The sequence below is a fragment of the Pseudoliparis swirei genome, chromosome 8 (assembly GCF_029220125.1).
Source record: "Pseudoliparis swirei isolate HS2019 ecotype Mariana Trench chromosome 8, NWPU_hadal_v1, whole genome shotgun sequence".
NCBI classification, from domain to species: Eukaryota; Metazoa; Chordata; class Actinopteri; order Perciformes; family Liparidae; genus Pseudoliparis; species Pseudoliparis swirei.
Window position 1 is genome coordinate 4,637,735 of NC_079395.1, and position 23,711 is coordinate 4,661,445.

General features: G+C 39.7%; 2 protein-coding genes across 2 annotated transcripts; one reads left to right on the forward strand and one right to left on the reverse strand.

The window, feature by feature from the left end:
- The first annotated feature begins 7,926 nt into the window (after positions 1-7,926).
- si:ch211-284o19.8 (protein lifeguard 1) lies at positions 7,927-12,967 on the forward strand. The gene is made up of 6 exons (XM_056420614.1): positions 7,927-7,954; positions 8,995-9,299; positions 10,335-10,535; positions 11,469-11,597; positions 11,709-11,852; positions 12,053-12,967. The coding sequence occupies exons 2-6, from the start codon at positions 9,006-9,008 to the stop codon at positions 12,185-12,187; spliced, it is 903 nt and encodes a 300-aa protein (XP_056276589.1). The 5' UTR covers positions 7,927-7,954; positions 8,995-9,005; the 3' UTR covers positions 12,188-12,967.
- Positions 12,968-13,032: 65 nt separating this feature from the next.
- On the reverse strand, positions 13,033-23,608 carry parp2 (poly (ADP-ribose) polymerase 2). The gene is made up of 17 exons (XM_056420607.1): positions 23,446-23,608; positions 22,549-22,758; positions 22,286-22,453; positions 22,098-22,168; positions 21,381-21,431; positions 20,290-20,386; positions 20,044-20,119; positions 19,859-19,961; positions 19,620-19,773; positions 19,246-19,384; positions 19,087-19,150; positions 18,830-18,964; positions 18,223-18,350; positions 17,987-18,086; positions 17,582-17,680; positions 17,268-17,392; positions 13,033-13,913 (listed from the first exon to the last, which is right to left on the reverse strand). Exons 1-17 carry the CDS (start codon positions 23,516-23,518, stop codon positions 13,754-13,756), a joined length of 1,953 nt encoding a protein of 650 aa, XP_056276582.1. The 5' UTR covers positions 23,519-23,608; the 3' UTR covers positions 13,033-13,753.
- Between the last annotated feature and the right edge of the window lie 103 nt (positions 23,609-23,711).

The window sequence follows — 23,711 nt, forward strand, 5'->3', positions numbered from 1 at the left end:
ATACGCTCCTCCTTCACTAATCCATCTTCTCTCACTACACTTCTTCTTCGTCCCCCTCTCTTTCCTCTTTCAGCTCCCTGTCTCCTGATCAGGTTCTTACCTTAGTAACCTACGGCACCTCGACCACCTGACCTCTTGACCCCATCCCATCTCACATTCTCCAGGTTGTTGCTTCTGACCTTTTAACCTTTCTCACCCATCTTATCAACAGCTGCTTCTCAACCGGTCGTTTCCCTAACCCTCTGAAGGAGGCGAGAGTGAACCGTCTCCTGAAGGGAACCATCCTCAACCAGTCTGAAGTCAACGACTACAGACCTTTCTCTCTTCTTCTCTTTTTCTCCAGAACTCGAGAGCGATCCATCTTCAACCAAGTGTCCTCCTCTCTCCACAGAGAGACTCCAGCAGAATCTGCAGGACCAGTAAAGGAGCAGCAGACCAGCGAGAGCTTCTTCAGTCCCAGCTTGAAGAAGCTCCAGAGCCAGATCTCCAACAGGCCTCCGAGGAGCAAGTGGCACCAACACTTGATCCCATGATGCAAAGGTAACAGGAACCTAAAGAGACTTCCTAGACGCTCACTCGCACACTCGCACACTCACTCGTACACTCGCACACTCACTCGCACACTCACACTCACTCGTACACTCGCACACTCACTCGTACACTCGCACACTCACTCGCACACTGCACACTCGCACTCGCACTCACTCACGCTCGCACACTCACTCGCACACTCGCACACTCGCTCGCACGCACACTCGCTCGCACACTCACTCACTCGCACACTCACTCGTACACTCACTCACTCGTACACTCGCACACTCGCACTCGCTCGCACACTCACACTCACTCGTACACTCACTGCACTCGCACTCACTGCGCACTGCACTCGCACTCACACACTCGCACACTCACTCACTCGCACACACTGCACACCGCTCACTGCACACTCGCCTTCACTCACACTCGCACTCCACTCACCGCACACACTCGCACACTCGCTCGCACACGCACGCTCGCACACTCGCGCATTCGCTCGCACTCACTCGCTCACACGCTCGCACACTCGCTCACTCGCTCGCACACTCGCTCACACACTCGCTCGCACACTCACTCACTCGTACACTCGCTCACTCACTGCACTCACTTTTCCTTTACTCACTGCACTGCACTCGCACTCGCACGCTCGCTCGCACTCACTGCACACTCACTGCACTTGCACAGTGAGTGTGCAGTGAGCAGGAAGTCTCTTTAGGTTCCTGTTACCTTTGCATCATGGGATCAAGTGTTGGTGCCACTTGCTCCTCGGAGGCCTGTTGGAGATCTGGCTCTGGAGCTTCTTCAAGCTGGGACTGAAGAAGCTCTCGCTGGTCTGCTGCTCCTTTACTGGTCCTGCAGATTCTGCTGGAGTCTCTCTGTGGAGAGGAGGACACTTGGTTGAAGATAGATCGCTCTAGAGTTCTGGAGAGAGAGAGAAGAAGAGAGAAAGGTCTGTAGTCATTGACTTCAGACGGGTTGAGGATGGTTCCCTTCAGGAGACGGTTCACTCTCGCCTCCTTCAGAGGGTTAGGGAAACGACCGGTTGAGAAGCAGCTGTTGATAAGATGGGTGAGAACGGTTAGAAGGTCAGAAGCAACAGCCTGGAGAATGTGAGATGGGATGGGGTCAAGAGGTCAGGTGGTCGGGGCGCCGTAGGTTACTAAGGTAAGAACCTGATCAGGAGACAGGGAGCTGAAAGAGGAAAGAGAGGGGGACGAAGAAGAAGTGTAGTGAGAGAAGATGGATGAGTGAAGGAGGAGCGTATGTCGTCCATCTTGTTTGTAAAGGAGACGACAAAGTGGCTCGGTAGAAGTGTGGAAGGAGGGGGACAGGGGAGGTCAAGGAGGTTGGAAAAGATAGAGACAAGTTTAATGGGTTAGAGAAAGAAGATTGAATTTAGTTTTTTGTAGAATGATCTTTTGGCATCAGAGATAGAGGCAGCGAAGAAGGAGAGAAGAGATCGATCGGCTAGCAGGTCGTGTGCATGGTTACATTTCCTTTTCGACGCTCGCGAGGCGTCTCTCTCTGCGGTAATGAGGAAGACAGCGGCAGAGACGACGGAGAATCAGCTGCAGGTGAAGAAGCCGAGTTGGGAAAGCCGATCAGCGTTATGAAAAGTAGCGCTGGAAACGGTGGTCATTCTGACGGAGTCGATGAAAGTCACTGAGCTGCGTGAGCCTACAGGCGATGAGATGAACCCAAACACGAGGGCGTTAGATGTTCAGACGTTTGTGTGGTGTCCTTGGGGGGGCGGGGGGGTCTTTTAGTTAACTAGTTCCTGTTGGATTGCAGCAGCGTTCAAATAGTTAATAAAAAGGCTTCCAGGTCTCTTCGAAGGATTCACTGGAATATCTGAGTCCAAATCTGATGTTTAAAAGTTGTATATGATTTAGGATCTCTTTTTACTGTTATGTGTCGGCGGGAGAACGTGTTTCCACTTCAAAAGTACGAGGTGTCTAGCTAACGGTGTCGTGAAGGCCAGGAGGCGTCGCCCTGCCGATGGCAGGTTGTGTGGTTGTGTAAACGAGTCACGTGAATCCGCGAAAAGCCACAAAAGCTCAAGCGGGTAAACTCAGGCAAGTAAACGCAGCATAAGGCGCTGAGAGGATTCAGAGTTGATGTGAGATGGGACCGTTGAGAATTTAGTACCGATGTCAAAGAAAAGACTTTAAGGTGTTTAAAGTTGAAGTCATACGCGGGTAAAGCCATGGAGATAAGCCGCTAAAACTCACAGGAGTAAACGCAGCTTAAGGCGCTGAGAGGATTCAAACTTTTATTTGTTTTATTTGTTTTATTTGTTTTATTTTATTGTATTGATTTTGCAAACACAAGAATGAAGAATAATCCCACTTCCAAGAAGTTGGGGTTTACAGAACGTTACATTCAGTCGTTTGGAAAAATACAAATACAAAATCAGATGGGACCTTTGAGAATGTAGTACCAATGTCAATGAAAAAGACTTTAAGGTGTTTAAAGTTGAAGTCATACGCGGGTAAAGCCATGGAGATAAGACGCTAAAACTCACAGGAGTAAACGCAGCTTAAGGCGCTGAGAGGTTTCAAACTTTTATTTTGTTTTGTTTTATTCTTTTTTTTTATTTTTATGATTTTGTATTTGGGGGGGGGGTGGGCTTTTATCAGTGTTGTCACGAATGCCAATATATAGGAGACGACAATTCCAGTTTCTTAGGGCATTATTGAGTATTTCGGCACAACACACAGAGAACCAAACCGCACAGAGAACTTTAAGGTGTTTAAAGTTGAAGTCATACGCGGGTAAAGCCATGGAGATAAGCCGCTAAAACTCACAGGAGTAAACGCAGTTTAAGGCGCTGAGAGGATTCAAACTTTTATTTGTTTTATTTGTTTTATTTGTTTTATTTTATTGTATTGATTTTGCAAACACAAGAATGAAGAATAATCCCACTTCCAAGAAGTTGGGGTATACAGAACGTTACATTCAGCCGTTTGGAAAAATACAAATACAAAATCAGATGGGACCTTTGAGAATGTAGTACCAATGTCAATGAAAAAGACTTTAAGGTGTTTAAAGTTGAAGTCATACGCGGGTAAAGCCATGGAGATAAGCCGCTAAAACTCACAGGAGTAAACGCAGCTTAAGGCGCTGAGAGGTTTCAAACTTTTATTTTGTTTTGTTTTGTTTTGTTTTATTCTTTTTTTAAATTTATTTTTATGATTTTGTATTGGGGGGGGGGGCTTTTATCAGTGTTGTCACGAATGCCAATATATAGGAGACGACAATTCCAGTTTCTTAGAGCATTATTGAGTATTTCGGCACAACACACAGAGAACCAAACCGCACAGAGAACTTTAAGGTGTTTAAAGTTGAAGTCATACGCGGGTAAAGCCATGGAGATAAGCCGCTAAAAACAGGTATTGGGGGCTTTTATCAATGTTGTCACGAATGCCAATATATAGGAGACAACAATTTCAGTTTCTTAGAGCATTATTGAGTATTTCGGCACAACACACAGAGAACCAAACCGCACAGAGAACCAAAGTGCACTCAGACAAGATCAACTTGTTAGCTACAGAAGACATGTATCAACAAACAAGTCATTGGAGAAATGCAGCTTTTCGCGTAGAAACCCTGCATCATCCATCAAGAGAACGTTACCCCCAGTGAGGACGCTCAGAAGACCCATGCGTGGAGAACTGAGCCACTGGAGAAAGCCCTTTGCGGGGCTAAAGGTCTCGGTCAGAGCTACGACCGAGATGATGGATAAGATCAAGTTTTATAAAACCCTGAAGATCGAGGGAGAAACATCAAGATCCAATTGATAAATACGGAGGCTTCCGTTGATCAAGAAAAGATATACTGGAGGTATGCAGCTGCCCAAAAAATTTGCGCAGAACCCCTGCATAATCAACCAGAAGGTTGTTACCATCAAAGAGTGGGCTGAATTGATCCATGCGTGGACGTGGACAACTCAGCCACTCAACAAGCCCTTTGCGGGGCAACAGGCTCGGTCAGGGATCTGACCGAGATTATGGATAACAACAAGATCAAATTTGATGAAACCCTGAGGATCGATCCGCAGGAGAAGGTGGGAGACACCAAGATTAGTTTTATAAATACGGAGGATTCCGTTGATCAAAAAAAACATTTAATCTGAGATATGCAGCTGCCGGAGGCAGAACCCCTGCATCATCCATCATGGGAACGTTACAACCAGTGAAGACGCTCAGAAGACCCACGCATGGAGAACTGAGCCACTGGAGAAAGCCCTTTGCGGGGCTAAAGGTCTCGGTCAAAGCTACGACCGAGATGGTGGCTAACAACAAGATCAAGTTTGAGAACACTTTGAATCTCGAGCGGTTGGAAAATAATCGTCTGTGACTAAAGAAAAGACTTCCCTCCAAACGGAGCTCCACACGGCCAGGTCAACAACAAAGACCGGCTGGAGACATAGCAGCTCTGAACGAGACGGTGAAACAAAGGCCGCTCGGCCTTTTGTTTTGTTTTTAAATTTTTTTTAACTGATTTTTGTATTGATTTTTCAAACACAGGAATGATGAGTAATGCCACTTCCAAGAAGTTGGGGTAAACAGAACGTTACATTCAGTCGTTTGGAAAAATACAAATACAAAATCAGATGGGACCTTTGAGAATTTATCCATCATGGGAACGTTACAACCAGTGAAGACGCTCAGAAGACCCACGCATGGAGAACTGAGCCACTGGAGAAAGCCCTTTGCGGGGCTAAAGGTCTCGGTCAGAGCTACGACCGAGATGGTGGCTAACAACAAGATCAAGTTTGAGAACACTTTGAATCTCGAGCGGTTGGAGGGGGGAGGGGGGGCATCCAAAAGAAAAATGGCACTGGTAATGGTACTCCTGGTTTACTGGGATGGGGTTCGATACCCTGAAGTGTCGGTAATCGGCTCACTGTTGAGAATGAGAAACTGAGATCTGCCTTGAAGAACACCAACGACCAGGAGACTCTCAACTTTTATCAACAGAAAACCGAGAAGATCTATTTATTTAATTAATTCATTTAATTTATTTAACTTATTTTATTTATTATATTTATATCTCCTCTGTGAATCGCCACCTTAACGTGGTGGAGGAGTTTGAGAGGCTCAGTGATCCCGGGAGCTATGTTGTCCGGGGGTCTCCCAAGGCAAACAGGTCTCGGGTGAGAGTCCAGACTAAGAGCGGTTCAAAAACCCTGATGAATAGCAGCACATGGTCTTCAGCTACCTCGCCCGGACAAGGGAAACTGGGGCACCCTCCCGGAGCCAGACCCAGGAGGGGAGCTCGTCGGCGAGCATCTGGTGGCCAGGCTTTCGCCTATTTATTTAATTTAATTCATTTATTTAATTTATTATATTTATTTTACTTATTTAATTTATTTATTTCATTTATTATATTCATTTATTTACTTTACTTTTTTTACATTATTTTATTTATTTATTCATTTCATTTAATATATTCATTTATTTATTTTACTTATTTTACTTATTTATTTTAATTTTATCCTAGTTAACTAGAAATTAAAATAACCCACAAGCCTCCAAAAGAACAAAGGCACTGGTAATGGTACTCCTGGTTTACTGGGATGGGGTTCGATTCCCTGCAGTGTCCGGCTACTTTTTTGGCATAAACGTGGTTTAATATTTTCATTGTCACTGTTTCTGAAAATAGTGTTTAACGCTTCCTACATTCACTAATAAGTGAAGTCCTCCAAAGTTTGACTGAATGAAACAATCACACGTTATCGAGCATCACGAGACTCTTTATATATACATATATATATATATATATACACACACACATATATATATATATACATATATATACACACATATATATATATATATACATATATACACACATATACATATATACACACATATATATATATACTGTATATATACACACATATATATATATACACATATATATACATACACATATATATACATATATATACACATATATATATACACATATATATTTATACATACATACATATATACACACATATATATATATACATACATATATATATACATATATATATACATACATATATGTATATATATACATATATATATATATACACACATATATATATATACATATACACACATATATATGTATATATATATATATATATATACATATATATATACACACACATATATATATACATATACACACATATATATGTGTATATATACACATATATACACATATATATACATATATACACACATATATATATATACATACATACATATAAATATATACATATATATACATATATACACACACATATATATATACACATATACAGGACTGTCTCAGAAAATTATAATATTGTGATGAAGTTCTTTATTTTCTGTAATGCAATTAAAAAAACAAAAATGTCATGCATTCTGGATTCATTACAAATCAACTGAAATATTGCAAGCCTTTTATTCTTTTAATATTGCTGATTATGGTTTACAGCTTAAGAAAACTCTAAAATCCTATCTCATAAAATTTTAATATTTCCTCAGACCAAGTAAAAAAAAGATTTATAACAGCTGAGTGTTTGTCAAGGCTCAGGAAACCCTTGCAGGTGTTTCGAGTTAATTAGACAATTCAAGTGATTTGTTTAATACCCTACTAGTATACTTTTTCATGATATTCTAATATTTAGAGATAGGATATTTGAGTTTTCTTAAGCTGTAAGCCATAATCAGCAATATTAAAAGAATAAAAGGCTTGCAATATTTCAGTTGATTTGTAATGAATCCAGAATGCATGACATTTTTGTTTTTTTAATTGCATTACAGAAAATAAAGAACTTCATCACAATATTCTAATTTTCTGAGACAGTCCTGTATATATATACACACATATATATACATATATATATACACATATATATATATATATCCATACATATATGGATATATATATACACATATATAACTTACACATCTTTCTAAATAACTATGATCAAAAGAACGAAACTCGGAAGTGACACTCGGAACCTCTTCCATCATTGCTTCTTTCCTCCCTCTATTTCGGATGACATCTTTTTCATATTAAACTGAACAGATGTGTAATGGTTTGCAAACGTGCGCTTTAATTCTGATCCTGCTGCAACGCATGAAGACTTTCATTATTGATAAATCTGCAGAATATTAGTTTTTGTGTTGTTTTGTCTTTAAAAAAACACAAAGCGGTGGTGTGGCCCCTGCAAGTCCCCTCTGGCCGACTGTGAAGCAACACTAGAGTTTTCAACTTCTGCAATGAGTCCTTTTTTCTTTTTACGTCATTTGATGCTGTTGGGAAGTGAAACTGCACCACAGGGTGGGAGGATAAATGACACCCAAAAGAGAGGTGCACTTTCTGTATCGTCTCCTCCTCACACAACACAACTATAATCCAGCAGAAACGGGTAAGCGCGACAGTGATTTACTCTACGATGTTGTCTTAATGTGTTCTCTAAAGTATCAAAAGCAAAAGCTTCTGTTTTACTTCCCGCTTCTTTTATTTCTCTGGGGAATTTACTGGTACCATCAACAAGCCTTTAAAGAGTCTGTTTACTCATTTACCCCCTACTATTATCATATGTATACTCATGAAGTATCTCTCTCTAAAAACCAAACCCCTAATGGCTAGATCCCTCTGTGGGTACATCGGAGTTAATTCAGTTTACGATTGTCAGTTTAGTTATTAAAGTTATTCTTTTGGTCATTTTCAATATTTTGTCGCAGGTTTTTTTTGTTCAGTGAAACAAAAAAAGAGGAAGAAAAGTCCAAATGTGTCAGTTAAATAGCTTATTTTACTTGTGATAACTTTACATTCTTATGTCACACATTTAATTCAGTACTTCAACTTGTAAAAGAGTATGTAAAAGTATATAAGTAAAGGTTCTGAGTACTTCATCCCCCGCCGACTCAGACACGGATAGACCAGAACAAGAAATGTCTGTTTTTCCGATTATGACGAGTCGTAATGTCTGCTGTGAAAAAGGGTCTATTGTCTCTATTGTCTCTTTACTATTACGTTCTGCTTCTGGAGATTGAACCATGAATACAGTCTCTGTTGGGAAAACCCAAGATTTCATGAACTTCCTAAATCTAAATAACACGAAACAAAACACTTGTATTGCCGACAACGTTTGCTGGGAGTGAGGGAAGTGAAATCACAGCTCTAGCTTTACTTCCTGATGTTTTACAGGATTCAAAGTCAGCATCCTTCCGTGAACTCGGATGTTAAATTACAGTGTTTGACTCGATGAGCCCAACAGATACAGACAGGAGAAGCCATTTCTACTGTTGTGTTCCCCCTCCACTATCTTTCACTGATGATCGGATGGATACACAACAAGGTCTGCCGCCTAGCTCAGTAAAACGGCGACTTATCACTCGCTCAACGATCAACGATTCCTTTCTTTTTTTATTTGACTGAACTTTGTGTGTTTGCACCTCTTAGTTTCCTCCAGCATGTCGGACACAGCCGAGCCCCTCCCACCCAGAGAGACGCTGGACGCTCCTCGTGATGAGGTCCCCCCCCCACCACCACCGTTATACACCCCCAAAGGACAGCAACCTCCACCCTACGCTGCCGCCCCGGAACTGTGCCCTCCACCCAAAGCCGAGACGACCTGCATCTACCAACCCACCACTGGGTACGAGTCTTTCCGGGACATTTCCCCAGAAGCCTCGTCGGACACGACTCCACTGACGGCCTCGTCCTCTTTCGAGGACAAGACTGTGAGACGGGCGTTTGTTAGAAAGGTTTGTACGACTCCCTGCGCTTTCCAGATTATTCCCCAACTGTTTTTTCAGGACCATCCTTTCAATAAATTACACAGTGGAAATATATGTTTTTGTAACACACAACTGGAAACTGCAAAGTGTGTTAAAGCACTGAAGAGATTCTGGACGGCGAGGCCAGATGTGTTGCTTGCTGAATAATCCAACAATGTCTCTTAATACAACGTCAGTGAATGCTTAGACAAGCAATATATATACATATATATATATATATGTATATATATATTTTTTTAAATATATATACATATTTATATATATATTTTTACTATTTATATATATTTATATATTTATATATATATATACATACTGTATACACTACCGTTCAAAAGTTTGGGGTCATCCAGACAATTTCGTGTCTTCCATGAAAACTCACTTTATTTATCAAATGAATTGAAAATTGAATAGAAAATATAGTCAAGACATTGACAAGGTTAGAAATAATGATTAATATTTGAAGTATTAATTTTGTTCTTCAAACTTCAAGCTCAAAGGAAGGCCAGTTGTATAGCTATATCACCAGCATAACTGTTTTCAGCTGTGCTAACATAATTGCACAAGGGTTTTCTAATCAGATATTAGTCTTCGAAGGCGATTAGCAAACGCAATGTACCATTAGAACACTGGAGTGATAGTTGATGGAAATGGGCCTCTATACACCTATGGAGATATTTCATTAGAAACCAGACATTTCCACCTAGAATAGTCATTTACCACAATAACAATGTATAGTGTGTATTTTTGATTAATGTTATCTTTATTGAAAAAACAGTGCTTTTCTTTGAAAAATAAAGACATTTCTAAGTGACCCCAAACTTTTAAACGGTAGTGTATATATATATATTCCAATCCAGAAATGATCTCGGATCAGTGTCAAAATAAAAGCTTTTATACAAAAAAAACATTTTCTTGCACCTATAGGATCAGTTGCCGTGCAGACTATTTGTTTGAGTTTTTTTAACTTGCGTGTACCGGTACTTCATCTTCATCCCCGTGCAGGTGTTCTGCATCCTGACTCTCCAGCTGCTGTTCACCTTCAGTGTGGCGTGTGTGTTCACCTTCTCCAGCGTGGTCAAAGACGCGGTGCAGACCAACCTGGGGGCGTACCTCAGCTCCGTCTTCATCTTCATCGTGGTCGCCGTGGCCCTCAGCTGCTGCAAGTCCGTCAGTCGACGGCACCCCTGGAACATCGTGGCGTTGGTGGGTAAAACCCCCAATCATCTAATCAGGATATTAGAAGAAAAAAAATCTAGATTCGATTTAAATATTATACCCAAAGGATCGTTTTGTAGTTTAAAAAGGAGGCGTGAATATCGGATATGAAACATATGAGACTATATGTGGCTTAATGAAGTAGAATGAATACTTATACATCTAATCACACAAAAAGGTAAATCAGAAAATATATATTCTAATAGTGTAAAGACATAAAATTATTAGTAGACTTCTATGAAACTGGTAGATGTTGCATTGTTTCCAAATGAAAAGCTCCGTTTCCTCCGGTTGAGGTTGTGTGTGCACGTGAAAGTAGAACAAGCTCTTCCTCTGTTGGGATTATGTGGGCGCGCATGTCTGCACTAAAGAACTATGATTCATTTATATATATGTAAACAAGATGAACTGTCTTCGTTTGAAGCAAATACATGTGAAACTAGAACGGGCACTCGGTAGAGCGCATACCTTCGCATATCACAAGATTGGGCATTGAATTATGAACATTTTGTCATTAGTTGCATGCCAATTGGATATAAATTGACCCTATGGTAAAAAGATTTTTGACCTTTCCATAACCTTGACATTGACCTATGACCCGATCGATCCCAAAATCTAATCAGATGGTCCCCGGATAATAACCAATCATCCCACCAAATTTCATGCGATTCGGTTTTATACTTTTTGAGTTATGCGAGTAACACGCATACAAATAAATATATAAATAAATACACGGTGATCAAAACATAACCTTCCGCATTTTCAATTATATATATATTATATTATATATTTATATATATAAACAAGATGGACCTGTCTTCGTTTGAAGCAAATAAATGTGAAACTATCTATAAAGGCAAAATAAAAACAGCTTTCTGTGATATTGGGCGGGGTTTGATGGGTTGAACGTTGTGCCCGCAGGTCGTGGTCACCCTGAGCTTGTCGTACATGGTGGGAACCATCGCCTCCTTCCACGACACCAGAGCGGTCGTCATCACTTTGGGGGCCACGGCGGCCATTACTGTCGCAATCATCTCATTCTCTGCTCAGGTCAGACCACCAGAGCTGCGTTTCTAAAGAAATGCTTCATACCGATACGGACGTCATGATCTCTGCGATCATCTGCCCTATTCAATTTTTTTTTGTTTGTGTTATTTGCAGACTCGTTTTGATTTCACTATTTTCTACGGTGTTCTGCTGATTCTGGCGGTGGACCTGGTCATGTTTGGGTTCTTCTGCACCTTCTTCTCCTCCTACATCGGTGAAGTCGCCTACGGGTGTCTGGGTGCTCTGCTGTATTCGATGGTACGGGAGAGAAGGACAACGGATATTGTGATAATAAAAAGATGCAACACTTCTTTCAGGAATAAAATGAGCTAATAGGAATTCAGCCATGATTCATTGTATTATTTACGCCTGTTCTTTTCCTACTGCGATGTGTCTTTAATCACTGTTGGTTATCTGGTGGTGCTCTCTCACCCTGTCCTAACTCTTCCTCCCTTCAGTTCCTGATGGTGCACTGTCAGCTGATGATGGGGATGATGAGCCACCGTCTGGATCCGGAGGAATACATCAACGCTGCTCTCATGATCTACCTGGACGTCGTGCTCATCTTCCTCTTCCTGCTGGGGAGGAGGTGAAACTCAAACACATGGACACACAGACGGACTGGCACTCCAAACTGTCCTTATTTTATATACAGGACTGTCTCAGAAAATTAGAATATTGTGATAAAGTTCTTTATTTTCTGTAATGCAATTAAAAAAACAAAAATGTCATGCATTCTGGATTCATTACAAATCAACTGATATATTGCAAGCCTTTTATTCTTTTAATATTGCTGATTATGGCTTACAGCTTAAGAAAACTCTAAAATCCTATCTCATAAAATTTTAATATTTCCTCAGACCAAGTAAAAAAAAAGATTTATAACAGCTGAGTGTTTGTCAAGGCTCAGGAAACCCTTGCAGGTGTTTCGAGTTAATTAGACAATTCAAGTGATTTGTTTAATACCCTACTAGTATACTTTTTCATGATATTCTAATATTTAGAGATAGGATATTTGAGTTTTCTTAAACTGTAAGCCATAATCAGCAATAAATCAGAATAAAAGGCTTGCAATATTTCAGTTGATTTGTAATGAATCCAGAATGCATGACATTTTTGTTTTTTTAATTGCATTACAGAAAATAAAGAACTTCATCACAATATTCTAATTTTCTGAGACAGTCCTGTATACATATATATAAAAATAGATATTTCTAAATGTATATATATATATAAAATATATATATATAATATATAGAAAATATATTTAAAAATATATATATTTTATGTTTATATATATATAAAATATATATATATATCTCCTGTGTTAAACTGACAATACTAAATAAACAAAACAAAAAATCTATATCAAATATTGTTGTCCTGTATTTGTTGTTTTTTGCAGTGCATACCTGTACAGAAACAAATGAGTCTTCAATTTCAGCACTAATAAGACACATTTAATAGACTTTAGGTACTTATTCAGTAGAAAAGCTCACGTCAAGAACATCCACATCATTACATTGTTTGATTAAGTCAGACGCTGATAATCCATGAGAACATTTGCGTTTCATACAGACTTGACACACAACACAGCTCACATGGACATGAGGAAGAACGCGATACAACAAAAAGTAGTGCAAAACGTTAACGTGGATCACTCTTCACCAAAGTTCAGAAAAAAAATAGCAATATTCAGGAAATGATTTGACAGGGTCCAACATATCTTTCTGACAAAAACAACAACAAAAATTAGTAAAAATGTATTTTTGTTGCTGTATTTGTTTGCTGTAATTGAGAAGCATACACATTTAATCTGTTGACGTCACTGTGGAGCTGCAACGGCTTCATCTGCCAGTTATTTTGGAGATTAATCCCATAATTGTTTTGACAGAAAAAAAGACAATCTTTCACAGATCCAGGTGAGGCTTTTTTTAATCACAATTTAAAACCCCAAAGATATATTTAATCTATTTGTCTTTTAGCTTCAAATTGACTAAAACCACTTTTTCAATGTCGATGTTGCAGCTCCACATGTCACCTTCACATCCTCTGCTAAACAGAATCATACTGTACATGGGGAATGATTCCCTGCTTTGTGGGGAATGTAAAATCACCCAGAAATCTCCAGATTTCATGCATCCAGAACCAGTTCTTCATCACCAGAGTGAAGAGTAGTTGAACTTGATCCGCAGCAGGTACCTCATGCGGGTCTGGGCCGGGTTGTAAACGATGAACTCGTTGTACAGGAGGGCGTAAGAGCTTTTTTTACCCACCCCCATCTTCTCCACCGGCCCCATGGGCACGGTCACACCATCCCTGAGAGAGAGAGAGAGGGGGAATAGAAATGAAATGTTGCATTTCTTTAAAAAGGGCCACTGCGGTGGTCTTAACTAGGGATGCACCGATCTGATCGGCGCCGATCCATATCGGCCGATATTCCCATTATCGGTTTTGATCAGCGTTCTCAAAACGGCCGATCAGATGACGTAACATCTGCGAGAACTATCAGACATTTCAATCGCCGCGCACCGCAACGGAGATGATGCGCCCGCGAGGGCCGCAGAGTGAGAGGTCCACGAGGGGTATGGAGGACTCAAAATGACTTAAGTATAAATAAATAAATAAATGCATGAATAAATACAAGAATAAATAAATAAATGCTTAAATAAATGTATAAATAAATAAATGCTTAAATAAATGTATAAATAAATAAATAAATACAAGAATACATGTATAAATACAGAAATAAATACAGAAATTAATAAATATAAGTTATAACTCAACAGGACATCATTAAATAAATGTATTTCTACATTTCTGTATTTCTTCATTTATTTATATCTCTATTTATGTGTCCACACGTATTTCTTCATTTATTTATGTATGACATTTACGTGTCCGTATATTCAAATGAGCTGGGGGGTCCGAACCTCATTGTTGAACAGGATTGGTCAAGTCAGGGACCAAGACAGAAGCAATCGATCCCTAGCACTTGGATCTGTAGACGAACAGCGTTTATTATGCATTCTTGTCTGTACATTCTAAATACTACTATTGTTGAGTCACGGAATGTAATTTAAGGATGTTTTCAGCCGTGAAGTTAGTCGTTGAAGCATCAAATCTGTGGTCGATTTATCGAGATTAAGCCTAATAAGGATATGCGACGGAGATTTGAGGTCCTGCTCGCGGGACCTCTGAGCTCCGGGCGCCGGGCGCTCAGAGAGCAGTGTGGCCGCCGAGAGAAGCCTGATCTCGGCAGGACTTTTTGAAATGCTCCGCTGGCTCTGACGTCTCCGTAGCGGCTAAACATGAGATATAATTAGGTTTTGGAGGATCTAAAGAGCACAACGAGTTTATTATTTCCTAAAAGATAACGTTACGTCAATTTGACTGAGGGTTAAGATTCATAACTTCATATTGTAGCGACCCTGGGTCAGGAAAGCTACGAGACGTTGTATATTTATTATCGTTTATTCGTAGCCTACGCCAAACAACAGTGAACACCGCAACACATTCTACTCCACTGTAAAGTATTTTACAGTGAATAATTGAGTAAATTCATGCGCAAGAACAGTTGATGTGGTGACGCCACAAGACCAGAAAGACCGTCCTGCGTCCTCGAGAGTCTGGACTCCCAAAACCAGACTCACAAGACCAGATTCCAAAGACCAGACTCCAAAAGAACACGAGTCTGTACTCAGTGTTCTTGGAATTGATAAACGGCTGAAGTCAAAAAGCTGTCTAGGCTAACTTCTACTAACGGTGAGCTGAGCGAGTCAACTTCAGCTTCATGTGCCAGGCAGAAGTAGTAGAGCACAACACACCAGGTGCATCACACTCCTGTGACCAATCATGGTTGAGACAGAGGTTCGGACCGCCCCAGCTCATTTGAATATACGGACACGTAAATGTCACACATAAATAAATGAAGAAATACGTGTGGACACATAAATAGAGAAATACATAAATGAAGAAATACAGAAATGCAGAAATATATTTATTTAAAGATGTCTTGTTGATTTATAACTTATATTCATTCATTCCTGTATTTATTTATACATTTATTTAAGCATTTATTTATTCATTTATACATTTATTTAAGCATTTATTTATTCTTGTATTTATTCATGCATTCATTTATTTATTTATACTTAAGTCATTTTAAGTCCTCCATAGAGGGGATCCTCACGCACCGAGCGGCGTCCCTGTCCCCCGAGTTGAATCACTGGGTCAACTCAGCCGACTCTCACATGTCTGCCCCTATACACTGTCGCTCACAGTAAACGCATTCGATCGGGAGCGCGCGAGGGTTTTGATAAAGTTAGCGGAAGGATTTAAGTGACAACATCCGGTTTTGCAAAGTTAGCGGAAAGAACCACGTGAAACAACATCCGTTTATCAAAATAAGATGTCGACAAATCATACACGAACATATAAAAGTAAACAATGAACTGATTTTGTATCTTTATAGATCGTTTCTGAGATTTAGCTTAAATTATGCTAACATTAAAACATGTTTACTGTACCAAGGAAGAGTTTATAAAAATAAGTCAGACTTTTGTATGTTAAAAAAAGTCCTGTAAATAGATTTCCCCAAGAGTTCCAGTAAATGAATGATGCAGATGTGTTCCATACATATCTGAAATCCCCGACAATAGCAATCAAACAATTTTAATGTATCAATTAGGACATTTTTCAAAGTAAAAGTCCTAAATGTTTAAAGAAATCGGTAATTTCTTTAATGTTTGAGTTGCTTTATATATGTATTTCCTCATAGTCCTAGGCAATAATGCTACACAATAAATAGAATGCTTCAATCGACACCGTGATCGGTGATCGGTATTATCGGATCGGCAGATACTGATTTCAGTGATCGGTATTATCGGTGATCGGCAGATACTGATTTCAGTGATCGGCACCAAAAACCTGATCGGTGCATCTCTAGTCTTAACACATTAAGAACAAACTGATGCCATGAAGGTGGGAAATAATAAATAAAGTCATTTTTAATATATTTATAGAAAACAGGCTGTACAAAAAAGTGAGTTTGTTATTATTGATTTATTTGTCACTTATTTTTTTCTATTAGTTGATTAATCGTCGGGTCCAAAAGGTGGAGGACAGAAAGAAGCTCATCCCATAAGTCGTCTTTAAACCTTCTCTTTTGGGCGACGTGACAGTTCAAAACCAAAAAATATTCAGTTTACAACTAACAGCTGACATTTGAGGATTTTGACAAATGTCATAATACATTTTTTTTATGTAGAACAAAAAAAAAAGTAAATCGTTGCCCTTTAATTATGGTATAGAAGGTTATTAAGAGGCCTAAAACCTTATTCTTTCAGACTGAAACCTACGAAGAGGCAGCGGAGCTAATGAGAGTAAAACGAGGTCAGTACATCCGGCTTTTGAGTCACTACAGAGGAGGAAAACATCCGGAAGTTACCCAAATTAATTTACTATTTACAAACAGGAAGCAGGAATAATAAATGTAACTATTTTAGTTAGGTCGCAGGTAAAGAAAGTAGTGTTTAAAGCCAATGAATATTCATGATGGCACTTTAACTTACTATCATATCTTTATTCTTATGCATTATGTAATTATATTATAATCTGTATCTCATCAACCTGCATTATTTTCTTTGTTAATGTAATTTAGCAGCGACTCACAGATCCACAGAGTTCTTGGGGTTGGGTCCGGTCCTCCCCAGGCCCTTGGTGCTGTGTTTCCCAGCGGGCAGGTTGTTGGCCTCGTAGTCGGCGTCCAGCAGCTCGTTACTGTCTCCCAGAGCGACCTGCAAACACACACACGAGTCGTGGACTCCGATTGGCAGGTCTATGGGGTCAGAAATCAACCGCCTGTCTGCACCTGGAGGCCCTGAACTTTATCTGTTTCAGTCAAATGCATTGACACTAACTGTTCTCCGTTGCCGTGTATACGTTCTAATTATGGGATGTGCACACAACTCCGTGAATCATCTCACCTCAGACAGGAGCAGAAGTCCGACGTTGTTGTTCTGACCGGCAAAGCAGTAGTTGGCGCTCTTTGACGACATGTCAGCAAAGTAGATCCCTTTACCGAACTAGATGGAGGAGAATCAGGGAAATGATGATCACTGGAATGAAGAAATACTCTGCTGTATTGAAAATATAAATATATTAACAGATAATCCAATATACTCCGTTAAAAAATATAGGTTTCTTTTTTACATATTGCATATAACCCTTTAAATAACTGTCCACTAATTGTTTTAATTAATGCCGAAAATGCATTTTATGTTATATAATATAGATTTTTGAAACCCAAAGACAGAACCAAGTGAGAAACAGTATATATAAATACATATATATGCATATATGTATTTTCTTGCGCATCCATCCTACTGTACCATGTAACCCGTGACGGGGGCTTCGGGCGGGGCCACTCTGAGCCCCTGGCTGAGGATGCCGACCCAGTTCGACATGCGGGAGCCGTGCCACAACAGAGTCCTGGTCAGACGGACGCACACAGAGGTCTATGTCAGAGGAACTTTGTAACAATGCACATGTCAAAGCCGCAGGTGTGACGTCAGAGGCCACGAGGACCAGTAATGGTGTTCGTCAAAGCCTCCCGGTGAAGTTCTACCTGTTGTCCATCTGAGAGAGGAAGTTGTTCCTCTCCCCTTCTCTGTCCACTGAGAAGATGTCCAGGACCGTCATGGTGTAGTCATGATGGGTGGTGGCGTGAGTGGACTGCAGGTACTTTTCGACCACCTTTACACAGAAAAGAGGAATCATTTAGAAGCAATCAAACAATGGAGCGAGCGAACCAATCACAAGGCTTCTATGGCGACGATTCGTTTTAGCATTTAGCGACATCATCGACAACTAGTGGCGCCACGTATGCAAGCTAGTACCTCACTAACATCTTTCAAAAGTGTCTGAGTGCATGGTTATATTTATTTTTATATATGTTTATATATATTTGTGTGTGTGTAAATATATATATAGATATATTTATTTGTATTTATTTATTTCTGTATATATATATATTTATTTATGTGTTATATATATATATATGTATTTGTATGCATTTATTTGTGTATATATATATATATATTTAAAAAAATAGTCACACTAAAGTACATGCGATTTGTTTTAAATTCATTATTCATTTTTATTTAAATTCTATTTAATTATTTAGCTTTTTTCCCCAACTTTTATTCTTAGTATTTATTAATTGACACACTGACCGTGTACTCGTTGCTGCTGGAGTCCAGCGCCTGCATTTGACAATGGAGGGAGGAGTACTGTCTGTCCAGAGGATGCTCGTCCCCATTTTTACTGGACTGAACCATTTTCACTGCTATCTGAATGTCACTCAGAGCCTTAAAAAAAGAAATAAGACCAACAATTATACATAGATAATCCAGAATGGAACACCTTTATAACTGAAGACACAAACAATAATCGTAGACCAAGTTGGTTCTTAGGAAATCTCCCCGTTTACCTCCAAAAGTGATATTTTTTCCTTCAGCTCATCTTCCGTATGAATAACTGGGGGAGTTTTCAACCTGGAACATTTAATTTTTTCCATCAACACAAGAGATCAATGTGAAATCATTGAGTGGTAAAACGTCTCAACAACGTCTCCACGTTGTCCCCTCACCCAAAGTTGTGAGGGATGCGGGTGTAGAACTGGTTGCACGCTTCCAGCAGCTCACGACTGTTGCTCTTCTTCTTCAAACACTCCTCGATTTTCTTCAGCGCCATGTAGCCTGCACGGATCTGCTCTGTGGTCAGCTTGCCTGCAGGGAGGAGGGAAAAAATAATACTGTATGTTAAATATGAAACACGACAGAGAAACTGGGTCACCTGTGGAATCTACTCAGTCGGGTAACACACAAACAACTGGAGCTTCGGACTTTCTTTTTAATCGTATCTTTAGATCAAAAAGTAGCAACTTCAATATCTTTAAATGTATATGTTCGCGATACAATTAAGTTAACATCTGGGAATATGATGAGCAGAAAAGGGACTGACCGAGGGGAGCTTTCCGGGTGTCAAACTTCATCTCCAGCACGCACTCCTCCATGGCTTTGATGTCACAGATGAGCTCCAGGAGCGACTGGATCTTGGCGTCCAGCTGGGAGGTCCTCTTATCGGGCGCAGCATCCACAGTGGTCTGGCTCTCCTCCTGCAACAGTGAAATATATATCAAGATACAAAATGATAGAAGACATTGAAATGAGAAGATAAGCTGCTTGTTAACCGCTCTTTGCCTTTTCGCTGATGCTGTAGTCCATGAACACCATGTCATATTTTCCAGCTACTTTCTCAAAACTCGCTCTGTCTTCCCACTCATTCTTGGTCTTGTCTAAAAACCTGTGGCAACAAAAAAAAAGTTTCAGAACTTTACTGAACTCACATCAGGGGCAGACATCTGGAAATATTTTAATATCCTCACTTCTTCTTGAAGATATCTTTGGCTTTCAGCAGGTCTCCGCCACAGGCTGTCAGGCTGCTCTGGCCCACTTTACCCACTTTAAAAAAACAATGAAGAAACCACCAAAAATATATGTAATCAGTTAAATCTAAACTGCAGGCGTGTGTTCATTTATACATTAATAGTAATAATAATAATATTAATAATTCAAACTTATATCACGCTTTTCTTAATACACAATTAAGAATCAGTGGCACGTGAACTCACCTCTGCCCCACCTCGACCACACGCTGTACACCTTGGAGCTGTCGTCCTGCAGCAGCTGGATCAGGTAGTATTTGTTGTTGTTGAACTGAAGATTTGTCTGAAAAATAAGGCAGAAAGTAAATTTGTGGAAGCCTAAAAAAATTCGCCACAAATACAAATGTGAAACTAGAATGGGCACTCGGTAGAGCGCATACCTTCGCATATCACAAGATTGGGCATTGAATTATGAACATTTTGGCATTAGTTTCATGCCAATTGGACAAAAATGTATCGTGCTATGGTAAAAAAAGAGTTTGACCTTTCCATGACCATGACCTTGACCTTTGACCCGATTGATCCCAAAATCTAATCAAATGGTCCCCGGATAATAACCAATCATCCCACCAAATTTCATGCGATTCAAGAACATTTTGACCTGTTCATGACCTTTGACCTTGACCTTTGACCCGATCGATCCCAAAATCTAGTCAACTGGTCCCCGGATAATAAACAATCATCCCACCAAATTTCATGCGATTCGGTTCAATACTTTTTGAGTTCTGCGAAAGATTTTGACCTGTTCATGACCTTTGACCTTTGACCCGATCGATCCCAAAATCTAATCAACTGGTCCCCGGATAATAAACAATCATCCCACCAAATTTCATGCGATTCGGTTAAATATTTTTTGAGTTCTGCGAAAGATTTTGACCTGTTCATGACCTTTGACCCGATCGATCCCAAAATCTAATCAACTGGTCCCCGGATAATAAACAATCATCCCACCAAATTTCATGCGATTCGGTTCAATACTTTTTGAGATTTGCGAATAACACGCATACAAATAAATAAATAAATAAATAAATACACGGCGATCAAAACATAACCTTCCGGCATTTTCAATGCGAAGGTAATCAGCTTTTTTCTGTTATGGGACTGAATTTTCAGCTATTCGTAGCAATGAAGAATCATATTTTTCAGAACAAACATAATAATAAAAGTCTTTCAAACTATTCACAAGTCTTGTTTTGGTGCAATTTAGAGAAATAAACAGTTTTTGATTAATTTCTTTTTAAACAAAAAGCACTAACAATAGTAAAGTGTGTTTTTACCTGATTCAGCATCACGTCGTAAACATCATTTCCTGAACTGTAAACATAAGCCTGAAAGAGAAATTGAACAGTTATTAATATAAATCAGGGCGATTGAATTTGGTGGGCAGCTTGTGTGAGGAAATAAATAAAGACGAGCAGTAAATCATTATGAGGAGCTGGAACCAGCTAATTTGACATTTCTGCATTAAAAATGACTGAAACAATATAAACAATTATTTAAATAGTTGCAGATTCTTTGTCCTTAAATATAATTATAGTTGCAGCTTTAATTAGTTTGTTAGTTTGGTTGATTTAGTAAAATAACATTTACTTTATGATGATCACAAGAGCAAAAAAATGACAAATACAAATATATTAACATATTTGATGCTTTTCTTGTGTACCAGTGATAGCGCTGATGAACTCAGTCGGAGAATTCCACATTAGCTCTGTCAGTAAACATCAACAACCACAGTCATATTTTCCTAGACCTATTACCCATCCATTGAGTGTTTTCTAGACACGTGCACATAAATGTAAATTTTTTAAGAAGTTGCTTTGAGTACAACAATAATTTAAAAGATTTAAACTCAATTTTTTTGATTGAAGTCCGGACATTTCACCGTATAATAGACCACAAACTGTGTCACGCTCGCAAGAGGAGCTGTAACTGGAGCAGCTTTTAAAGCGTGCCCGACGTGAATCATGAGTTTCATATCTCAGGAGATGCTTTACCTTTCCCAGCTTGGCTTTACATTCAGAGTCCAATGGAGCTTTTCCCTTCATGACCACCGTCCTCACGACCTCTGTTCAACATCCAAAGATCAGACATAAACCAATAATGAAAAAACGAAGATTTAAAATCCTATTTCATCTTGCAATGGTTGCATAGACGACATATGTGATAATAAATTCCACTTTACCGTCACTTTTTATTTCTTCTTTGGGCATTTTCTCAGTTTTTGCCTGACTCTTGCTCTGCGCTCTCTTCCTTTTAGCTGCAGGTTGCTTTTCCGCCTCATCCTCTTCCTCTTTAAGTTGAACCGGCGTCGCATTTTGAGTAGCCGAGTCACTTGCCACATTTAGACATTCTGAACCAAAGACGGCAACAGAAGAAAACACTTTAAAGTTACAATTAAACAACCCGGTGACAGTGTTACAGACATATTGCATAATTCACACATACCTGGTTTTACGGTCTGAGAGCGAATCTTCCTCTTGTACTTGGTGACAGGATTAACCTGGACCATCTTCTTCAGGTCGACCTCGTAGCTCGTTCCGGAGCCCAGAGACAGAGTGACGGAAGTGTTTCCCGAAGAGACGGCTGAGTCCAACAGGACGCAGTCTGCAGGGGAGTATGGTTCCCACCATCCTTCATCGCCTTCCCACTGCCAAACTGACACACACACAGAGTTGGGTTGCGATAAAAACTTTTGATTAAATGAGATTTCTGTAATGACTGGGAATGAGGAACAAACATTTCTAAGTTAATAAACTGTCGTCTGTATTGAAATACAGATACGCCTGCTCCACATTTCTGTTTATTATAAATCCCTAATTTTAAAAAAAAAATACATATATATTTAAATATACAGTTAACATGGTTAATACAAATTTTGATTATAGTTGACTGAATGCATGTGGTTTTTTCACATTCAAAGCTTTAATTTAACCTCATGTGCACAACAACACTTCAGGGAATCAGATGCAAATCAACATCCCTCTAAAGCCAAGAAAACATGAGAACCTAAAAGTTTTATTGCAGGACTGCTGTAGCTACTTTTTCGTGAACAGTGACGTCACCTGTTAGGTCCCTAACTCGTCCAAGAGCTTTAGTTTAGGTGTATGGTAAGCTAATGATGGTTGACAGTGGCGGACAGGTTTTTACTAACATTCCTCAACCTGCAACAGGTAAAGAAGACACCATGAGCAAAAACGGGAGGTGTTCATGAAAAAAAAGTAAAGCCTTGTGGACCACAACCACATTAGAGACGCGTTTATTTCCCAGCTCTCCTCTCCTTCAGCCCAAACGTGTTCTCAGCGGTCAGCTAACGTTAGCTTTCGAGGGCGGACGAGCACCAACCTGTTTTTGACAGGACTTCCTCGGCTTCTTGAGCGGTCTGAGTTTTACTCCTCGAACTTCTTGTGCGCCTCATGTTGGTTTACAAAGGAAACAACTCGCAGTAGATGTGTAGCTAACTACAATAATACCGGGGGGTAACAAAAGGAGGTGGGCGAGCGGTAAAACTTTCCCCGCCACTGGTTCCCGGTCGATGGCACAAAGATCGTGTGTCATCAAGATGTATCACTGCGTGGTTAAAACTAGAGACGACCATTGACGCATGCGCT

Bases quoted from the DNA above. Each gene is read 5' to 3' on its own strand.
- si:ch211-284o19.8 (XM_056420614.1), top strand. From the start codon at position 9,006: ATGTCGGACACAGCCGAGCCCCTCCCACCCAGAGAGACGCTGGACGCT. The intron at 10,536-11,468 runs GTGGGTAAAACC...TTGTGCCCGCAG, and splicing joins CCTGGAACATCGTGGCGTTG to GTCGTGGTCACCCTGAGCTT. The intron at 11,853-12,052 runs GTACGGGAGAGA...TCCTCCCTTCAG, and splicing joins GTGCTCTGCTGTATTCGATG to TTCCTGATGGTGCACTGTCA.
- parp2 (XM_056420607.1), bottom strand. From the start codon at position 23,518: ATGAGGCGCACAAGAAGTTCGAGGAGTAAAACTCAGACCGCTCAAGAA. The intron at 17,681-17,986 runs GTACAGTAGGAT...TCCTCCATCTAG, and splicing joins CCCCCGTCACGGGTTACATG to TTCGGTAAAGGGATCTACTT. The intron at 13,914-17,267 runs GTGAGTCGCTGC...TCTCTCTCTCAG, and splicing joins CCCAAGAACTCTGTGGATCT to GGATGGTGTGACCGTGCCCA.